This window comes from Sceloporus undulatus, chromosome 2 (assembly GCF_019175285.1).
Source record: "Sceloporus undulatus isolate JIND9_A2432 ecotype Alabama chromosome 2, SceUnd_v1.1, whole genome shotgun sequence".
NCBI lineage: Eukaryota > Metazoa > Chordata > Lepidosauria > Squamata > Phrynosomatidae > Sceloporus > Sceloporus undulatus.
In genome coordinates this window covers 309,862,321-309,883,446 of record NC_056523.1, presented here as the reverse complement: position 1 = coordinate 309,883,446, position 21,126 = coordinate 309,862,321, and the positions used below count along the sequence as shown (strand labels likewise).

At 41.7% G+C, this 21,126-nt stretch overlaps 1 protein-coding gene across 10 annotated transcripts in view; it reads right to left on the bottom strand.

The window, feature by feature from the left end:
* The window catches only part of NADK2 (NAD kinase 2, mitochondrial), a 30,426-nt gene extending 10,940 nt beyond the window's left edge, over window positions 1-19,486 (bottom strand). Inside the window, exons 1-6 of one of the 10 annotated variants that reach the window (XM_042451389.1) lie at window positions 19,380-19,486; window positions 8,415-8,509; window positions 7,446-7,544; window positions 4,707-4,788; window positions 3,777-3,860; window positions 1,314-1,450 (exon numbers count right to left, since the gene is read on the bottom strand). In XM_042451389.1, the coding sequence (XP_042307323.1) occupies window positions 1,314-1,450; window positions 3,777-3,860; window positions 4,707-4,777 (292 nt within the window). In that variant the 5' untranslated portion in view covers window positions 4,778-4,788; window positions 7,446-7,544; window positions 8,415-8,509; window positions 19,380-19,486. Of the gene's footprint in view, window positions 1-1,313; window positions 1,451-3,776; window positions 3,861-4,706; window positions 4,789-7,445; window positions 7,545-8,414; window positions 8,510-18,309; window positions 18,865-19,379 lie in introns of those variants that run through there. The other 9 variants (XM_042451390.1, XM_042451385.1, XM_042451387.1 and 6 more) reach the window with 9 other exon arrangements.
* Between the last annotated feature and the right edge of the window lie 1,640 nt (window positions 19,487-21,126).

Below are 21,126 nucleotides of genomic sequence, written 5' to 3'. Positions count from 1 at the left end.
CCAAAGCCTGTCATTCTGCACAATATAGGTGATTTGCTCTGGTGAAAGGAGGTAGGGGGAGGAAGCCAGAGAGCCAGTGAGTGAGGAGGGACGCTCAACCAGGACTGTGGGGACTTCATTGGCCAAGGAAGCTTTACCATGGAGGCATCTTCTTGCCTTTTTTCTTTTAGAGTTCCTGGAGGAACCAGAGAAGAAACAGCTAAAGCAGGGAAGGCTTTTCAATACAGGTGGCCAAAAAGAAAGGAAACGGTCTTCATGATCTCCTGTGAGGACATCACACCCCTACAGGGGTCCATGTATGACAGGTTAAGAACCGCAGTCCTATGACATCTGATATGGTTACTAAGAATGGAAGACAATGGTGTGAAACTTGTATGGGAGATATGTATGCATAAGCACCATGGATTTGGTGCTACTGAGCGAACCCTGGCCCAACCTACCCAATTCCCACTTACTAGGAAGCAACCACTGCACTAAACAGGGGTCTGTTCCCTTGTTGCTCAGGAAGCAGCTGACTGTAGTTTGCACTCCTTCCCCAAGCGATCTCTGGTTCAACCAGCAGAAGCAGAGCCCCTTGTGCCATAAGATTGCTCACGGGTATGTGTGGGCGGGGTGGGGCAAGAATGTCAGCAGCCCACTTCCTGAACAGGGAAACAGATTCCCATCAATCGCAGGAGCTGTTTCCCAGTAAGTGGGAATGGGGGGATTTCATGGTCCCTATGTAGCCCCTATTGAATAGGTAGCCATCACAAGTGTGTAACTCTATCTTAGTGGTCCCCACTGCTCTTTAAGGGATTTTGGACTTCAGCACTCAGAATCCCAAACTACTGGCCCACATGAATGAGGCTTCTGCAACCTGAAGTCCAAAATCTTTTAAAGGGCACAGTCTAGAAACTACTGCTCTAAGGTTATGCATTTTTAATTGTATAAAGGATCAGAGACTCTTATATATCAAAAATTAAGAAATATAAATTATACTTTGTCAGTTGTTACAACTTCATTTATTTGTTTATTTATTTTTATACTGCCTTTCTCCCAGAGAGGTAATCAAAGTGGCTCACAAAATAAAAACATTTTAAAAACTTTAAAATAAAAAAAAATTTAAAACAATTAAAATAATCTAGTTAAAACCTTCTAAATATTTTTTCAGTAACAGTAAACTATAACAGGTTTCTTATTGCATACAGTTATGTTTCTGTTACTGTAAGCATATACCTTGGATTTCTCTGTACTTTTAAATTGCATCTTTCATTTTGTAATGTCAGGGGCCTCTCTAAGACCATAAGAAAGCTTATGTATGGATGCATTCTTACTTTGATCCTGAAATCGTTCATTAACATGGGCTCTGCTATGCTGTTCTTGACTGAACTGTTGTTCATGCAAGTCAACAGGGATAGGGTTAATACCAGTTCCTTCAAGGTATAGCCGGATTCGCTGCCGCCACTGCCATCTTTAGAAGAAAATGATTGCACAAAGTTCAGAACTATTACAATAGATGACATTTTTAAAGAATGGAAAATATATACAAGTCAACCTATCAGCTCCATTCAGAGGGTCATTAATAAAATAGATATTGCTTCACTTTAAATCATCTGTAAGTTCAGCTGATGCTATGGGGAACGGTTAATAACCTTAACAAATCTTACCAATTCAAGGAAGTGTCATTTTAGGCATCTAAATAACAGAGTGGGTTATTCCCAGATTCTTTGATGCTGAAATGTTTTCAAATTAGTTGTGTATACTGGTTTACTGCCTTGCTAAACCAAAGATCCTCCCAGGTCCTCTACTCCTCTTTACAGGCTTCACAACAGTCTTCTTGCAAGAAATTTTATGCTCATACTTTCATCTTTTTGGCTTGTCAACGTCTTCATTACATTCATTACATTTCTCAGCATCATAGGTACTAAAATGGTATCATATCTGCAACTCCTTTATTATTTAGATGATATTCTATAGGTTTGTTCCCTTTATACAATACTAGGAATATTCAGCTTTTCATTATTCATATCTGAAAAACTGAATTTGGTCCTCAATCCAGTGTTATGCTATCACTACACTATTTGTGGAACAACATTTCTCCTTGTTCTCCTCCTCCCTGAAACCTCAGATCTGCCTGAAAACTGACTCCAGTAAATTTACCAGCCTTTCAGAGATAGGTTTAGGGGAGCAAGGGGGCAACTAACAGAAAGTGGAGACTGCCCCTCTTCCTATGGATTCAACCGTACTACCAATGGAACTCCAATACTTATCATACCCTTAATCAAACATGTCCTGGATACACAATTTGCCCAACTTTGCTGTGATACTACGTATAATAACCATCAGTAACCATCTGTGGTATATTATTCAAGTGTTCTCCTATAATATATCTATGCAGCAACTTTCAATTACAGAGATTTAAAATGATTAGAATTAATTTTTATTTTTTACTTCCTGACCTAGCCTGGCCTTTACAGAAACACGCCACTCAAATATTAATGTATTTATTTTCTAGTTTTGGAGAAAAAAATAGAATCATAGAATGATAGAGTTGGAAGAGACCGCACGGGCCATCCAGTTCAACCCCCTGCCATGCAGGAAATCCAAATCAAAGCATCCCCAGCAGATGGCAATCTAGCCTCTGCTTAAAGACCTCCAAGGAAGGAGACTCCGCTACACTCCGAGGGAATGTGTTCCACTGTCGAACAGCCCTTACTGTCAGGAAGTTCTTCCTAATGTTGAGGTGGAATCTCTTTTCCTGTAGCTTGCATCCATTGTTCCGGGTCCTGTTCTCTGGAGCAGCAGAAAACAAGTTTGCTCCCTCCTCAATATGCCATCCTTTCAAATATTTAAACAGGGCTATCATATCACCTCTTAACCTTCTCTTCTCCAGGCTAAACATCCCCAGCTCCCTGAGTCGTTCCTCATAGAGCAAGGTTTCCAGACCTTTCACCATTTTAGTCGCCCTCCTCTGGACACGCTCCAGTTTCTCAATGTCCTTTTTGAATTGTGGTGCCCAGAACTGGACACAATATTCCAGGTGGAATATTGGAATAGTAACAGTAATTTTTATATTTGTCTAACTAACAAGCCACTACATCTTTTGCAAGCGGAACCTGCCATAATACATTGCAACAAGGAATGCTTCTCTTCTAGCCAGCCATATTTTCCACCATGATACTCTATTCTATTCTCCCCACTGAGATATTTAGCATTTTGTGCCCACTGTCCAGGTCCTACCGAATTATAGTACGGAGCCGGAAGTTGCCCCTCCCAGATTTATTCCCCCAGTTTTTAAATTTTCTGTAGATAACAAGATTCCCAATTCTACTGAAATCACCAACTTGTTTCTCACTGGGCCTGTTTTGGCTACATTGCTTTCAGCACTTACCAGATGAGTTCATGATCAGAAGGAGTGTTTTCCACCATTCTGTGTGTGGAACAGCATAAGTAAGCTTGGTTTACATAGGAGATATTAACATTTTCCTATAGCTTCTCTCTTGCAAGCACATTACTATGGTTTCATCACAAATTCATTGTCATTATTTGTAACTCTTGATCATTTACTGACATTAAATTTCCATACATTTTCATTTTAATAAGGTTTCATAAGGGATGAATGTGCACAAGACTGAAGACTAAGCACTGATTGGATACACTGGTTCTTAGACTAGTGCAGGGTTGGAACAGATAGTTGTCAGATCAGAATTGTTCCTTGAGACAGTTATGTGATTTCCCATACAAAAAATTAATTTCTTTAAGGACAGCTGCCTTTAGATATATAAAATCTGACCTACCTGAATTCACCACGACAAAGTTTCTGTATAGCATCTGGAAATGAGTGTGTATATCGTACAGGTAAGCACAAATGGCCTTCAGATCTAGATATAATATAACAATGTGAAAATAAAGCAAGACAGAGTACTCTCTTACCTCTTTCATAAAAATATCTGTTCCCTTATTTTCTTTTAAAATAAGGAAGAAGTAGCATTGTACAATATTGGGCTCTAGAAGTGGGGCGGAGGCAGCAGAGATACTTTGTATTATTTCATGCCTGTATAATTTAGTAAACTTTTTTTTTTAGTTTTCTTTAATTTTGTTTAGTCTCTACATGTAATCTGCAATTTTTTACAGTACACCACAAAACTTGGGGGGGGGGGGTGTCTCCCTTTAATTGATAGCACATTTGCAAATATTTATAGCAAATTTGCAAATAATCAAATCTGCAAATGTTAAACTTGCAAAAGTAGAGGCTCAACTGTAGAATTAATTTTAAAAACACCTTGGTTTAATGGTGCAGAGGACTAGAAAACAGAAACAGCAGGTGCTTCACACATTTGAATCAACTACTGTAGATTATATTTACTAATGAGCATATATTTAATACATGTGATTGTAAGGTTAGTGAACATATGAACCTATAGTGACATTCAGCATACTGTATATAGACATTAATTTCAGATTTGTAAGAAAGTTGAATTTAAATGTATATTTAAGGCTAAACTGATTTATATTCCTGAATACATTTGTAAAAGTTACAAAAAGACAGTCAGTTTGTGAAAATATACTCACAACAATGTGCATAATAAACTGACCAAGAACCCTATTTTGTGTGTCATCATCAACAGAAAATATTCTGTAAATATTTACAGTACTGAAACAACCCCCAGATTTGTAATACTGCAGCCTAGAACACCACAAAATATCAACTTTTTTTTTAAACTCACCTATCCGGGTCTGTGTTTATTCCAATAACAGGTTTTAATTGGTCAAAAACTTTACTGGCTGCCAGGAGCATTGTACCATCACCTAGGTAAAAGATATGATATGCAATCACAGTCTGCTTTTATATAGGAACATATAAAAATTATGTAGTATCACTTTTATGACCATAAACCCAAAGCTATTTCTATATAAATCTCTCCTAAAAATAAATTTCTTGTTGTGTGCCTTCAAGTGATGCAGAAAACAAATTGTCATCAGGAAATGATATTTATATAAAAAAAAGAATAATGGATATGCATAGACAAGTTAACAGTTTCTAGTGCAGGCATTTGAATTCAACATCTATACCTTAATGTCTTTCCAATAGTACAACTTTTATGAATTAATGAATAATGAATAAATAATGAATGAGGGAGTGAAGAACTTAAAACACCCCAGCAGAGAGAGAAGGAAGTCCAGGAGGAGGAGGAAGCTGCTGGTTCTACTCGTACAGTGGTACCTCGGGATACGAAATACCCAGGTTACGAAATTTTCGGGATACGAAAAAATCCCATAGGGAATCATTGTTCCGGGTTACGAATGTTTTTTCGGGTTACGAAAAAACTTTTGGTGCTTTTTTCGGCTTTTTCGCACGGAATCGCGGCTTTTCCCCATTAGCGCCTATGGCAATTCGGCTTACGAAGGCTTTTCAGGTTACGAAAGCGGCCGCAGAACGAATTAATTTCGTAACCCGAGGCACCACTGTACTTGGACTTCTACCTTCCAAATAGATTCTTCTCTCTTCAGGACTGAGGCCCTGACTCAGTAGGCACTGTATCGTCACTTACAGCTGCTTTGCCTGCTAGGGCTATAAAACCAGGATCTGATAGGGCTCTGCTGCAAAACACCCTAGCAGAGAGAATGGGAGGATCACAGTGACTATCTGGGGTCAGGGGGGAGAAGAAGCTGCTGGTTGTACTTCTACTTGTACTTCTGCCTTCCAAGTGCCTTTAAGAAGCAGAACCCTCCCTCCAGTCCATCTGGTACCATCCGGCCATGGAAGGAGAGATGCAGGCCCATCTCCATTGGGCCTGGCCTAGATTAAGAAGCAGAGCCCTCCCTCCAGTCCATCTGCCTTGGTCCAGGCCTCAGAGGGAGAGAAGAACTGCTGGACCTGATCTCCTTCCCTACCACCATTCCCTTCTCCTTTTGTGTCATGTCTTTTTAGACTGCAAGCCTGAGGGCAGGGAATCATCTATTTAAAAACAATAATAATTGTAAGCCGTTTTGAGAACTTTTAGGGCTGAAGGGTGGGGTATAAATACCGTAAATAATAATAATAATAATAATAATAATAATAATGAAATTATAAGTAGCAGATCAAACTTATTCAGATAGGAATACAATTCAATGACAATCTTCAAGAAGAACAGGTTGCTTACCTGTAACTGTGATTCTTTGAATGGTCATCTGTGAACTCCTAGAAATGGGTCATTTGTGCCTGTGTGGAGCATCTCTCAGAGCCTTCCAGAGTAAACTAATGTGTGTTTTGGCATTAGCCCCTCCCATCTTCTGTGCAAACCCCCAGTTGCCTGAATGCTGAAGAAGGAACAAAGGATCCAACTCTACAATTTTATGATTCAACACAGGCAAGGATTGGGTAATATGAAAGATCCCTATGGTGATGGGCGGGATCTTCAAAAACTCTATCACATATCCCTCCTGATGATGGCAAGGACCCATGAGTGCAAGATGAGGGAAGCCCAGGCATTATAGTATCACTGGAGCCTGTCATAGAATGTAGGAATGGTGGTATGAGTGATGCCAGTAACAAGGCAGTCGTTCTGGTGACCATAAGCCATATGTCGTTCTGAGGCCATATGCTGCAACCTACTCTCTGCAGCTTGATCAGCTGTCTTAAGAGTGTTCTATCAAAGGAGTTTTTAGTCAGGAGGCACGATTATGGTGTGCCTGAAGGGTAAAAGTCTGACAGTGACAGCAAGACCTCACATTATTCCCCTCAAAGAGGCAAAGGAGGCACTTAAAATGCCCATCCTTTTCAAGTATTTTTCCTTCACATGAGGTGTATCTTTTGAAGTATCCAAATGAGGCCATAAGCCCTTGAGAGCATGTGCAGCCTGAGACAAAGTAACCAAACCAGAGCCACAAAAAGAAAGAGACAGTGAGAGATAAAATGAGGTAAGTCCAAAGCCTAGTTGTACACAAAAGACAATCCAAGCCACAAATAATCCAAAACAAAAAAAAGGAGAAAACCAGTCCATAACTATACAAATGCTAAGTCAGTCAGAACAGATACTCATATAGAGCATGGGAGGGGCTACTACTGAAACATTGCTCCAAAAGGTTCCAAGATGCACTGTACAGGCTCAAATGACTCATTCGTGAGAGTCACTGAAACCACAGAGAAAAATAATGGAATTAAGGACAATTGCCCAGGACATGCTGTCCAATTCAGTGCAGGAATCCCTGCCTACAGCATCCTCAACAGATTGATGTTGATCTGCTTTTCCAAGGGGGAGCATGCACTACCACCAATAATTGGTTTCGCTGTTGATTTCTCATAATATTCAACCAAGATATACTCCACCACAGGAATGGTCAAAGCTGAGATACACTCAATACTTTAAACAGCTGATAACACTTGCTGCACCCTGACAAGGACAAGCTGTAGATTGTTGTGACAATCAAATGTGCATGTTTACTCAAGATTACTGTAACTCAAAATGCATTTCCCCACTCACAAGTTAATACCTCCTGCTGCTACAATAGCATCTGCCCATCGAACAGTTTCTTCGTCATATTCTCTGCGCTTCACAAGTCGAACCTCAATCTTTTCATTCCTGGAGATTTTGAAAAAAATGCAGGTAGTTATTATTCAGAATTGCAAGGCCTAAAGAATGTAACTTTCTAGTTAAAGAGCTAGTTTACCCAAATTAGCTAGTCCCCCAAGAAAAAAAGAAGCATAAAACATGTTTCAACTAATTCTAGTATTATCTACCAAAAATAATTTTATGGAAGATGTCTATAACTTTTATTTCTTTGAAAGTCCTCCAATTATGCACAAAAGAATTTAGCAAAATGTTTTCCAACCACTTATTCTACTATATCTGAAATAGTAGTGCAGGATCAGGTTTTTAAATTATTATTCAGGAAATAAGCCTAAACCAAGTCATTACAATTTATAAAGATGCACACTAAAACTTGCTGCATGAATTGCTATGCATAACTGGTCCTACATTATTCAACTGAGAGCTGACTCATGCTAAGAGAAAAAGTTAAATACAATTGCTATTAAATTACATTCAGCTATACACTATTTTCGATTAAACACTATGAAGTGTTTACACATTGACCACAATTCAGAGAACTGCATACAGACAATCCTTCGGCTTTCAAACTGTCCAGCTTGAACCGTAAAACAGTTTTGAACTCAAAATGTCAATACTTGTGGTACCATTAATAAACAGAAAATTAAAAGAAGAGGTAGGTTATGTATATGTAATTCCCCTTTGTGTATGTATAATAGGATGACTGAATCACAAACAGTTGATTTATTATTTATTTATTGGATTTACATCCCACCCATCCCCCAAAACAGCATTCAGCTTAGTAATTTTAGGACAGCAGACATAAGAATAATGATGAGTTCTGCAACCCCTTCTCACTGAAATTATTTCAAATTGATTATAATCAAAAATTCTGATACATACCCTTACCTTAAACTATCTACAACATGGTCTACGTTTTTTGTATGAATCCGATGTCGTTCTAGTAGTCCACTGTAATTAGAGCCCTTTAATGCAAGCTGTAAAAGGCAAAACCACAATTCAGCAAAGCTGGCAATTACTGCCAAAACATATTGCAACACCATGTAAACAGCCAAGCTTGGACAAATTTTATTTTTTTAAAAAAATTATTTTTATTTTTACAAGCTAGAATAATTTAATTATCAAGAACATAAGAATGTTTATTCACTAAACCAAGCACAATATTTTCACCTGGTATGTATAAAGTTACTTAAATTAAGAGTCAGTGTAGTGGTTTGACCATTAGTCTATGACTCTAAAGAACAGGGTTTGAATACCCACTTGGCCATGGAAACTCACAGTGCAACCTTGGCCAAGTCATACTCTCTCAGCCTCAAAGGAAAACAATGGCAAACCCCCTCTAAACAAATTTTAACCGAGAAATCTTGCCAAATCTGGCCTTAGGATCAATTGTAAGTCAGAAATAATTTGAAGACACACAAAAACAACATATGAAACATTCCTCTTGTAAGTAAAAAATCCAGTTTACAAATACTCTTGTTCAGTACCAACTAAATGAATTCTGACATGCCAATCAAATAACCAACGCTGGAGTTAATGGTGCACAGACTCTGACCAACTTAACATTAGCAGTGGACATTTTTTACTAAATCTTAGGTCAAAAACTGATATATGAAAAATTTGAGCTACAACACAGCCATTTCAGTCCAGTTGTAATGTGTTATAATTTAACGTGTAACTGGCTACTTTACACAGCCAAATGAAATTGCTTTTTGATTAAATCAACAAAAGACCAAGATGTTCCTTCTCTCCAAAATGGAAATAGAAGTTTCCATATTACTTGCTGTAGGCCACACACTTTTCCTGCTTAAACTGACCTATGCCTCCTTCCTCTTTCTTAAAATTAAATTAAATTAAAAATCTGTTTCGGGGAAAAAGGATATCTTATTTTAAGAAAGAGGAAGGAGGCACAGTACAGATTTTAGCAGGAGAAGTCTGTGGCCTACAACAAGTAATACAGAAATCCCTATGCCACCACTGAAAGCTCCCTAGAAAGTGTTTTGGGATCTTAACAGCATAATTTCTCAAAGTCAGAGTGAGTTAAATGCAGCCTGTGGGCTGGATCTGTGAGTCCACAAGACTCCCACAAGGCCCTCAAATCCCCCAGATCCCCCCCCAAAAAATGTAAACAATTTTTCAGGCTGATTCAGGGAAATGTTTGTCCCCAAACCATTTCAAATATCCTCAAACAACGTAAAATGAGAATCGGGGTTATTCCCCTTACCCCCCAAACTTTTTCCAAACCATTTTTTGTCCCCAAACCACTAGTTTTGGGGTGGAAAATAACCAGCCAAAAAGCCAGAAAGAAGTGACAACACTCAGGTGTCCTGAAATGTCCTGCTGTACCCCTCCAGACAGGCACAGAAGAGAAAATGCCTCTTGTCCTGTTTGAAGTTGCCCACCCTTGCTCTTAAGTATACAGAGTTACAAGAATCAATCAATATTCTTGATTCCAGAGCTACAGGTCTATGAAAATTACATCCTTAGCAACTGTGAATGGCTTCCTGGCATGCAAAAGTCAATGAACTTAAAGAAGAAAGAAGAAAAAGAAAACTGTCTTCACAATTGCTTCATAGGTCTCATCTTTAGTAACCATACTTCAGCATAATTCTCCGTAGCTTACAGAACTGACTGGGCAGTTTGTTCATCGACTATAAGCATTTTGAAGGCTGCAGCAAATTACAAAAACTTGCGAGATTAGCCTGAGTGAATATTGTCAAACTAGTGCCAATTCTGCATGCTTAAGATATGGTATATTCTTAACACAAACTATGTATGTTATGAACTTACAAAGGCTTCCTCATAATCTATGGAAAGCTTAATAAATAGATCCATAGTAATATGGATACAAATTATTATTATTATTATTATTATTATTATTATTATTATTATTAGGCAGAAACACAAAGTGCAATCAAGGGAAATGAAGCACAAAACCATCTGCTACGCTTAAAATGGGTCTATGAAAATCCATCAGATTTACCAGATTACATTTAGTAGATAATGCCACACAGCAGTGAATTATATAAAACTGCATAGAATGAAGTGGGCACCATGTGACAAACTATCTCAAAATTAATCCTTCCATTATAATATTCCAACAAAACTATTTTACAGATTATATTATGAACAGTGCTCAGAAGTATTTTACTGAGGTTATGAATTCTGGAATGCTTTTTTTTAAAAAACTGAACATCAAAACAGATAAAAATTACACTGGTACAGAACACGAATCTTGAATTTTAAAATAAATAACTATACCTTCAAACTTACTAAAAAGAAACATATAATAAACAAATTTGGGTCAAATCTTAGTCGCTTCTACTAACCTCCTTTGTATATAACTTGCTATGACAACTTAAACCTTTATCCAATTTTAATGGTGTTTTCAAATCAATAACATTCTATACAACTCCACGTTAAATTTAGCCTTCTAAAACAAATGTAAAATTTTCATTTATCGGGAAAACTATTTCTTCCACTGAGTTGGTTTCTTCTAATTCATACTTTGCAATTTAAAGTGTTAAATTCCACCTTAATCTGATGTATTAGTTCCCCCAGATTCTTCTTCCTCTTGCTCAGAACCCACTGTAAGACCTCTTCCTTGAAGTATGCAGGAAAACATTGTAACAGCAGAGAAGAAATTCTGAAAGACAGTCAGCTCATTTCCTTGTGTTTGCCTCACTATGAAGAACACTAGCACAGTACCGCAAGCTAGCCTTAAGGCTACAGTTTTCCAACTGCATTATCAGGCTGCCTCCCTCCAGACAGACAGGACATCTGAAGGGAGGAGTGGGATCTCAGTATTCCAAAGAGACAGAATCCTCAGGAAAACAACCATGCTCACCATAACCCCAGCATGGTCCCTGCAGCTGAGTTCTGGGTGGGTTCAATGCTTTCACACAGACAGCCTCCATTGATTCATTTTAGAGAACTGTATCTCATCCACATCCTCCTTGTCTGATTTGAAAAGAAGGATGCTGTAGCTTCACTCTTACAAATGTGCCCTCTGTGTGTGATGTTTTTAAAGTCAGATTTCTATTCTGTTCCTTTTCTATGGTGGATTTCTACTTCAGCCTTCAGATCATTCCATGCGGTAGCACAAGACTATGGCAACCGTCTATGAGAACCTCCATATACATTCTTATGATATAAGATAGCTGGCATTTAGCTAGACAAGTTCTGATGCTGAGCCCAAGTTGAAATACTGCCTTATGTATTTGAGGTAATTTAAATGACAAGTTAGGTGAGCTCAGTATTTGAACTGCTTGCAAATATACTAGCCTACCAGTGACAGGACACTACCAGAAATGACAGAATTAAGCCAAGTGAAGTATAAATAACAGCCTGTTGCCTTGTGGGCAATACCCTTGTTTTAAACAAACTGCTACAGAAATAAACTGATGATTATCTGAATTCACCCAAGTCACAAATACTGGGACATAGCCATTTCTAGTATGCAATTTCAGAAATTAGGTCTCCAGCTTGTCAGCAAAATGAAGTGGATTTGGTTTATTGAAAGATGTTTCTTCACTTGAAAATGATGTGTCCAAAAAGTCTGAACTTTGGATTGTCCTGTCAGGACATATGTAAACACTCACTATCAGTACCCATTTCAGGAACTAAGGTATGTACAAACAAAGGCACTCTCATGAATCTGGCAAAGAAATGTTTCAGAAAAAGGCCCTGAAAAAGAAACTTTATGGGATTCTCAAAATTTCTGTATGCTCGCTTCCCTGTTTAAGATGGTTTCAAGATGCTAAAGTGGAGTACAGTACTACTGGAAGAATTACAAAAAACTGAATCAGACAGATCATTGTAGGTTTTAAAAAAAGCCTGCATAGATACATTAAGCAACTTAAATGTGGACTTTCTGGACTTCAACAGGAAGCACCCCACCTGATATTTATGGAAGTTTAGAAGAATTTCAAAAGTAATACATTAACAACAACAACAACAACAACAAGCCCCCCCCCCCCCACACACACAAACAAACAAATCAATACAGGAAGAATCTTCCTTACCTGGAATTCCAAAATTGAAAATTATCTATATTGGTGGCTGAGATGGTGATACCTTTGCTTTCTAATGGTTCAATGTACATAACCTTTGTTTCATGTCTGTTTCATAAAACATAAAATGATCTTCAGGATGTATGTGTAAGGTGTATACATAAATGAATTTTATGTTTAGACATGGGTCCCATCTCCAAGAAATCTTATTATGCATATGCAATTATTCCAAAATCCAAAAAACTCAGAAATCCAAAATGCTTCTAGTGACAAGCTTTTGGATAAGAGAGACTCAACCTGTACCAGTCATTCAAATAACCTAGTATCAAGCCAATTGAATCTCCTTGGCACCTGATGCTATCTTGGCCTTCAGAAAGAGCATATTAGGACGGGATCTGCATTCAGATTTACAGTCTTCATTGGCCAAAGTTAGTTTTTTTTTAAAAAAAATCAACCTGTCCTTATTTTAAATGATTTAATATTGTTGTGAGAGAGGAAGCATATACTTTTTAAAAAACAAAGTAGTAAATGAATGTGTGATGAAATTAACCACACTCCTTCTTGCAATCCTCTCCTCACCCCTGCAAAAAACATAGTTAACAGCCCACATAAGAACTGGGTAACAGTTTCAAATCTAGAGTTAAAGTTTCTTACAAGCAACTATACAACAAATAGTTAATGGAAGCAATTATAATATAGAAGTCTATGTTCTGCTGATATAATTCAGGTTAAGTCAAAAATGAGGAAGCAGTTCTTGAGGTGGCTGATTGTGACAATTTCAGATTTAAAGACGACATTGTTCAGAAAAATTACTTTTGTATCTATGTTGCTTGTACTGAACAGAAAGTTTTTCATATCTGCACCAAGAACGTCAAAAGCTGTGGGAAAAGAAAGCCTGAGACATGTTGCCAGCTGGCAAAATCAGAGCAGATTGACTATAACTGATTAAGAACCCCTGCTTCGTCACCAAGGCAGCCTGTGCAAAGAACATCACCAGGAGAGTCAGACCACTTTCAAGAATTCCCACCACAATTTATTTAGATACAATTTGAAAAACAGGACAAGACTAAAATATTAAGAAAGAGCTTAACAGCACTCCATTCCCTACACAGAACATTGGCCCTGCTCCACAGAAACCAACTATGGACTACTGCTGAATACTAAGATAGTTGTAAAGCCGAAGGCTTTCATGGCCAACATCCACAGTTTTTTGTGGGTTTTTCGGGCTCTTCTAGAACATGGCCATATAACCCGAAAAACCCACAAAAAACTATAGTAAGATAGTTATTTGAAACCTGGACAAAAACAGTAGTCTAGCAACTGTAAAGTAATAAACCCACCTGGCTTTTGGGAACAGCAGCTCCTTCCCATAAAATAGAAGGGAATATTTACTCTGTGGGTGTGTGATGCATGAAATTCAAGTCGTTTCCAATTTATGGCAATCCTAAGGCAACCCTATCATGTGGTTTTCTTGGCAAGATTTGTTCAGAGGTTTGCCTTTGCCTTCCCTGAGGCTGAGAGCATGTGACTTGCCCAACGTCACCCAGTGGGTTTCATGGCCAAGCTGGGAATTGAACCTTGTTCCTAGAGTTGTAGTCCAACACTCAAACCACTACGCCATGCTGGGTATGGACCTATGGAAAACAAGCAGTGTATGTAAGCCATATGCCCCAACTGGAATTATGACAAGACAAAAGAGGGACCAGGAGGTTACTTTCATTTTTGCATTATCAATATCCAATCAGGAGCATTAAGCATACCTGAAATAAATCTCAGCGCTAACTAAGTCAGAGGGTAGTGGTGGAGAACTAATTCAAATATAGTTTCCTACTGCCACATAACTATTCTGGAAACAAATGCTTCCAGTAAGCGAAATGGAAAACCTAGCTAAAGAAACAGTTATACTCTACTTATTACTTAGGTGTGCTAAACTGAATGTCTGTACTATCAAGGACAGCCAGTAGTGATTTAAGCATTGGACTACAACTCTGGAGATCAGACTCCCCTCTCAGCTATGGAAACCCACCCGGTGACCTTGGGTGAGTCACACAATCTCAGCCCCAGAAGACCTTGTGATAGGGTTTGCCTTATGGTCACCTGTAAGTCAGAAACAACTTGAGAGCACACCATAATAAAGGACAACGTAATTCTCTCCAATGGTGATACTTTGTTTCATGTCTATTCCCCTAAACTGCATAGTTCTCTACCAATTCTTCCCTTCCCAACAGAAATATTGTGCATAAGAAGAATACATGCACAAGAAATAATATTTAGCTTTTTCCTTGCCAGCCATTTCTCTGCTCAGAATCTCTCATTCAGTCATTTACATCCCTGTAGTAAAAAGGACACAGACTATCATATTTGCACAAAATGCAGCTTGGTCTTTGATACATTGGCCCCAGCATAGATAAGGCTCAGTGCTATTTTGGGAAAGGTACATAGGTGGAACTTAACAACTCAAAGCTAAATAAAACATTTTGGACTGCTGGGGGTTTACAGTGTGTTCCCCTCCAACCTAGAAGTGAGCATTGCTAACTGCTTCTGATATCACAAACAATCTAAAAAACGCATGTAGATGTTTAAATCTCATTTCAACTCTGTCTTTTGCTACTAGAAAGCTACATTTTATGACTACCTATGACAACTGCTCTTCAAAATGACGTTGGAGGACTTCAGCAGGACAGCAACTTGAAGTATTACTAGATTACTATCATACTGAGGGTATAGTTTTGTAGGATCATAAGACAGTCTAGCCTATGAAGCAAGCTGTCCAATGTCACTTCTCTGTGCTGCTGGAACATGTCTAAGTATCAGTGCCTAATCTACAGATGCAGCAAAATTAGATGCTGAACTGTGGGCCCAAACAGACAGACCAAAATAATACTGCTTCGGGTCGCTTTGGAGGTATGCTGTTTAAATGACGCACGCACCTTAAGAGGCCAGAAGCTGTGCCAAAGCTGCGCTTTAGTCCTTAGGACTAGAGTGTGTCTTTGGCATGGCTTCCGGCCTCTTAAGTTGCATCAATCGTTTAAACAGCATGACTTCAAAGTGACCCCAAGCAGCTTTATTTTGGCCTGTCTGTTTGGGCCCTGTGCTACCATAACTAGGGTAAGTAGCTGTGGTATAAGCTTTTCTGTAGGACCCTAAATACCTCCAAATCACCAGATCCCATCTGATCTTGGAAGCTAAGCAAGTCCAGACCCAGTTAGTACTTGGATGGGAGACTACCAGGTTTGCAGTCTATATTGTAGGCCAGTGGTTCCCAACCTTTTCTGTTCCCCACACCCCTAGGAAATGTTTGACTAATGTTTGCACCCCCTACAAAAGTAATATTACATCTGAAAATGAAGAAGTCCCATTTCTAATTTTTGAACCACAAATTGAACCACATACAATAAATACTGCAGATGAAGAAACTGAACTTTTTTAAAAAGAGTTTTTTACTCATTGCTTAAAATGCACATATAAATTGTGCAATTAGATTCCAATTTATTCAGAAAAAAATTGAGAGATGACTCCCACAAGCCACTCTTCATCACTCCTCCTGAAACTCCATCTAGAGCCCAGGCTCAGAACTATGGTGCTGTACAGACCGCCATAAAGCGGTGTATTTGTGTCGATACTAGGGTTAGGGAGCACGCACCAACTGCATGCTCCCTAACCCTAGTATGGGTGGACGGCGCCATTGTTACGCGGCGCCATCTACACGGGGCACATGACGATGACATCACACACAGCCCACATCCAAATGGAACGGCACGTTTGTGACGTCTCCATGCTGCCCCTGGCCGCTTACAGCTGCCTGGCTGCAGCATGGAAAGGAGCTCCGAAACAGAGCTTCTTATCATTGTGCGCATCATTCCCACGGCAACCAAACGGCCGCGGGAACAATGCCAAAGAGAAAGGGGCCGAGTGGCCCCTTCCTCCCATGGCTGTGGCTCCTGGGTATCTTGGGGCATGAAGCCCCAAGGACATCCCTTTTCCACCTGGAGAAACGGCGGATTGGGGCAGCAGGTCTGCCAGTGAGGCTGCCCTGGCCCCAATCAGGAGCAAAAAGGGGCTGGTGCAGGCCGCCCTTTCGGGGTGGTCTGTACCGCGCCTATTCCTTGCCTAAGAAAACCCTATGAAATTCATGGGGTTGCCATAAGTCCACAGGAAACTTGGAGGCACATATGCAGAAAAGCTCTTGTATGCTAAACAGTATTTCAGCAGATGCACCTAATGGGGTTAGTCCACGATGCTTAAAAAGTATCTTTAGGTTGCTTTTGACTGCATAACTTAGTATGGCTATACCTATGAATTACAAAATGAATTGGCACATTTACAGTATATCAAAGTTTTCCTCTGTTAGGGAATGTACATGAGATTTCCAGGTGCTCTCTCTCGTAAGCATTAAAACCAAGATCCCTTCAGCATCAAGAAAATGCCTGCACCAGGTGCCCTCCTCCCAGGTGCCAGTGTGGGATGTCACCTTTTCCAGTGTTATCATTCAACATCATGAGGTTTTCTACAAACAGAAAACTAGCACATCAGTAAGGCAAACCACCAGAAGCAATGCATCATCACTGTTAAAGCCTCATGACTTTTATTTGGTACAGCATATAAAACAAACTGGAGTAGCCCAAAAGCACAACAGTTTGTTTCTGCAAAGGTGTCCCTGGACTCCCTTTGAAAGGATGTCATACTGAGGAAGCTTATTCTATGATACTCCAGAGAACAGGACACAGAGTAATGGATGCAAATTAGAGGAAAAGAAACCCCACCTCAATATTAGGAAGAACTTCCAGACAGTAAAAGGTTTCTGTCAAGGGAAGAGATTCCCTTGGAGAATAGTGGAGTCTCCGTCTTTGGAGGTCTTTAAACAGAGGCTGGATGGCCATCTGTTGGGGAGGCCTTGGTTGTGACTTCCTGCATGGCAGAAAGGGTTTGGACTGGATGGCCCCTGTGGTTTCTTCCAACCCTAGGATACTAGGATTACCATCATTTATTTATTTATTTATTTATATCTGGCTTTCCCCCAAAAACTGGGACTCAGAGCCACTGACAAATTCAAAGGAATGGTCCTGTGGTCCAAAACACAATGAAGGACCAATCCAGCCTGATAGTCTGATTCTTTTTTGGGGGTTTAGGGGCGATGTGGATGTTCATTCCTGATGTTTCTCCAGCATCTGTGGCTGGCATCGTTTCTCTGAGGATGCTGGAGAAACGCTGGGAATGAACTCTTCCAGAACACGGCCATAGCCTGAAAAACCCATAGAAAACTATGGGTGCCGGCTGTGAGAATGGCAGAGTTGGAGGAGATGGCAAGGGCATCCAGTCCAACCCCTTCTGCCATGCTGGAACTCTCAGCCAAAGCATCCCCATCCAGCCCCTGTTTAAGGACCTCCACTACCCTCCGAGGAAGGAGAGTGTTAGTCCTCCTAATGTTGAAACATGATCTCTTTTCCTGGGGCTGGCATCCATTGCTCTGGGTCCTGTTCTCTGGAGCTGCAGAAAACAAGCTTCATGGCCATTTCTTGGGGATGCTTTGCTTGAGAGTCCCTGCCTGGCAGACTGGGGCTGGGCTGGGCGTCGCTTGCCGTCTCTTCCAACTCTGCGAGGCCTCGCTAAAATCCACCTGCTCTGTAGCTGCTCATAGACTTCTATGGCAGTTTCGGGGGTAGTTCTGCCGGAGAGAGCCAGAGCCCCGTCTGGGCGTCCCCTTCTGGGGGCCTTGGGGGCGGTGGCTCCCTTCCCGGCGCCGGAGCCCGCAGCCTTTGACTCACCAGCTGCTTGAGGTCCTCCTCGGAGAGCCCCGCGCACCGGTACCGCTGCTGCTCGAACTCGTAGCGGGTCGTCTTGGCCACCACCACCACCCGCGAGGGGCGGAAGCCCCCGGCCACGCCGCCCTCGCCCCGCGGACACGAGGCGGAGGAGCTCAGAGGCGCCGCGGGAGGGAGAGCGGGCGGCGGCGAAGGCGAAGAAGGAGGAGCCCCTCGGCCCGACGCCAAGCGCAACCTGCGGGGGCTCAGGATCAGGGGCCGCGGAGGGCGAGGAGGCGGCGGAGGCGGCGACGGCTGGTGGTGCCGCCGCGAGGATTTGAGCAGGGCGCGGAGGGCGGCGCAGGCGTTCCCGGCGCCCCCGCCGCCGCTCAAGTAGGACGGCAGGCAGGTCATGGCCTTCCGAGGTGAAGGCGACCAAGGGACTGAGGAGCTGACGCCGTCGCACTCAGGTCTGGAGCCCTAACGGTCGCGCTCTCCCGCCACGCCCCCTTCGCTCACGCGCACGCGCACTTTGACACACACACACACACAAGCGCGCGCGCATCCACCTCAACCAGGGCTCAAGTACGTCCCCTCAGGCGCGAGGCAGGAGGCATTCTGCGCACGCGCCGAAATCGGAAGGCACGCCCCCTCCCTCCCTCGCTTAGCCCACCCTTTCTATTCCCTTTTCCACCCGGGCGTCGGGCATTCTGCGCACGCGCCAAAATGAGAAGACACGCCCCTTCCTCCTCCCTGGTGGTCCCTCACTTAGTTCTCTCAGCCCGGCCTTTCTATTCCCTCCCTCCCACGCATTCGGCTGTTTGACGTCACTAGGTTTTTTCTGCGAGGAGAGGGAGAGGGGCGATTCGGGCGTTCTAGGCACGCCCCCAAACGGGAAGACACGCCCCCTCCTCCCCTCGCTCCCTAGCTCAGTTCTTTTAGCCCGCCTTTTCTATTCGCACCCACGCGTTCTAAACCCAATAGGATTTGAGGGAAAGTCGTGAAAGGCACTTTGACGTCACTCGGGCATTCTACACACGCACCAAAATAAGAAGTCACGCCCCCTTCCTTCCTCCCTCGCTTAGTTCTCTTACCCTGGCCTTTCTAGTCAGACCCACGCATTCCAAACCCAATAGGGTTTGAAGGAAGGCTATTTGACGTCACTCGGTTTTTCAGAACCACAAGAGGGCGGGAGATCGGGAGGCGAAGGAGCAGGAGGAGCCTGGGCTGCGCATGCGTGTTTTAGGCACCAGCTTCGCGTTCTGAGCGATGATGAGAACGTTGAGGCTCGTTCGGCTTCGCTGCTGCGCATGCGTAGAGGGGCAATTCGGGCGCTGAGGCTGGCGGAAAGTGAGGGAGGCGGTTGGGATTTGAATGTATTGAAACGGGGGCCAAGGAGGGCCAGGCAGCGCAGGACTGTTCAAGAAAACGGGGGACGTTGAATGATGTTAAAGGTTAAAAACACTGATGATATCACTATAAGCCCCTTGCCTGAGGTTTGTCTGCATCTGCCTTGCATGGTGCTGTGGCCTTCAGGTCGTTTCTTGTCCTGGGGGTCTCTTGGCAAGATTTGCCTTTGGCTTCCCCTGAGGAGGCTGAGAGAGTGTGACTTGCCCAAGGTCGCCCAGAACCCTGGTCTCCAGAGTCATAGGAGTTTATCCCATGAATATCCTGAGGAAATCGTGTAATCACACAAAACCCACAAAAAGACAGTAATACACATCTTGACACTTTCAGGATTCCAGTGACGATGGATTTCTGATATATCGCTTTATTTGAGTAACTGGTCATCATTCATGCAATTACTCACCATTTACACTGTATTGGCGGGATGCTTTAGATGTGCTTTAATCTCTCTTTAATGCCGAAATTGTGGTAAACTCCATCGTCCAGCACACAAATGTCGATCCTAAACTGGCTCTAAATGGCTGGTTATTATCTCTAAACCCCAAATGCTTGCATGCAGGAGCCTATATGAGTATCGTTCCCATATCGCTCCTTTCCCCCCTTAGGAGATATTCCTCCTTCCGCAACATCATGTCCCAGGCCAACACTCAAACCGTTTTGCCACGCTGGCTCTCTCTTTATTCACAGCTCTATTAAACGTACTATATTTTGTTATGTAGTCAGCCGTACTTTTTCCGATGGACTTATCTTCCTTAAAATCTAGAACTCTGAGCAAAACAAAGGCTTAAACTTGTACTTTGCAAGCAACAAACCGGCCTTGACTGGATCTCTATTTAAATTGTCCCTTTCATTCTGCCCATTGTGCTGAAATTAAGGGGGGAAACCCACCTTCAAGACTTGCATTGTGTCCTCAAGCAGCCCATTGCCTGACACTATTTTCTCTGTCCGTTTCCCCTCCGAGAAAGAAACATGAGACAAATCTTAACCTGCTGCTGTTCCTAGGTATGTATAATTTCAGAAGGATCCATCCTGTTTCCCTGTTTGAGCCTGGGCAGCTATACTCTCAAACTGGGTTATTTCTGCAGTGTGTTTTGGACCTAACTGAAAGAAAGAAGCTGGGAGCATGAGCTTTTGTAGACTATTTCCTATTTCCTTAGGAGCGTTCCTCAAATGCATCAAGTTTACGAAAGCTCATGCCATCGACTTGCATCTTCCAGTTAGTCTCAGAGGTGCTGCCAGATCCCTTCGCAAACATGGTGTTATTCAGTGAGCTTCTTAATCAGGCTCAAAATGGAGGACATTTTGGAATTCCTCCTGGACAGAAGGTTGAAATGGAGGACATGCCCTGGAAAAAGGATGTTGGGTCATCCTGAGTAGGGCAGTTCTTGTCAGATATACGTTACTGTCAATTAAATGTAAATCTCACAAGGCTTC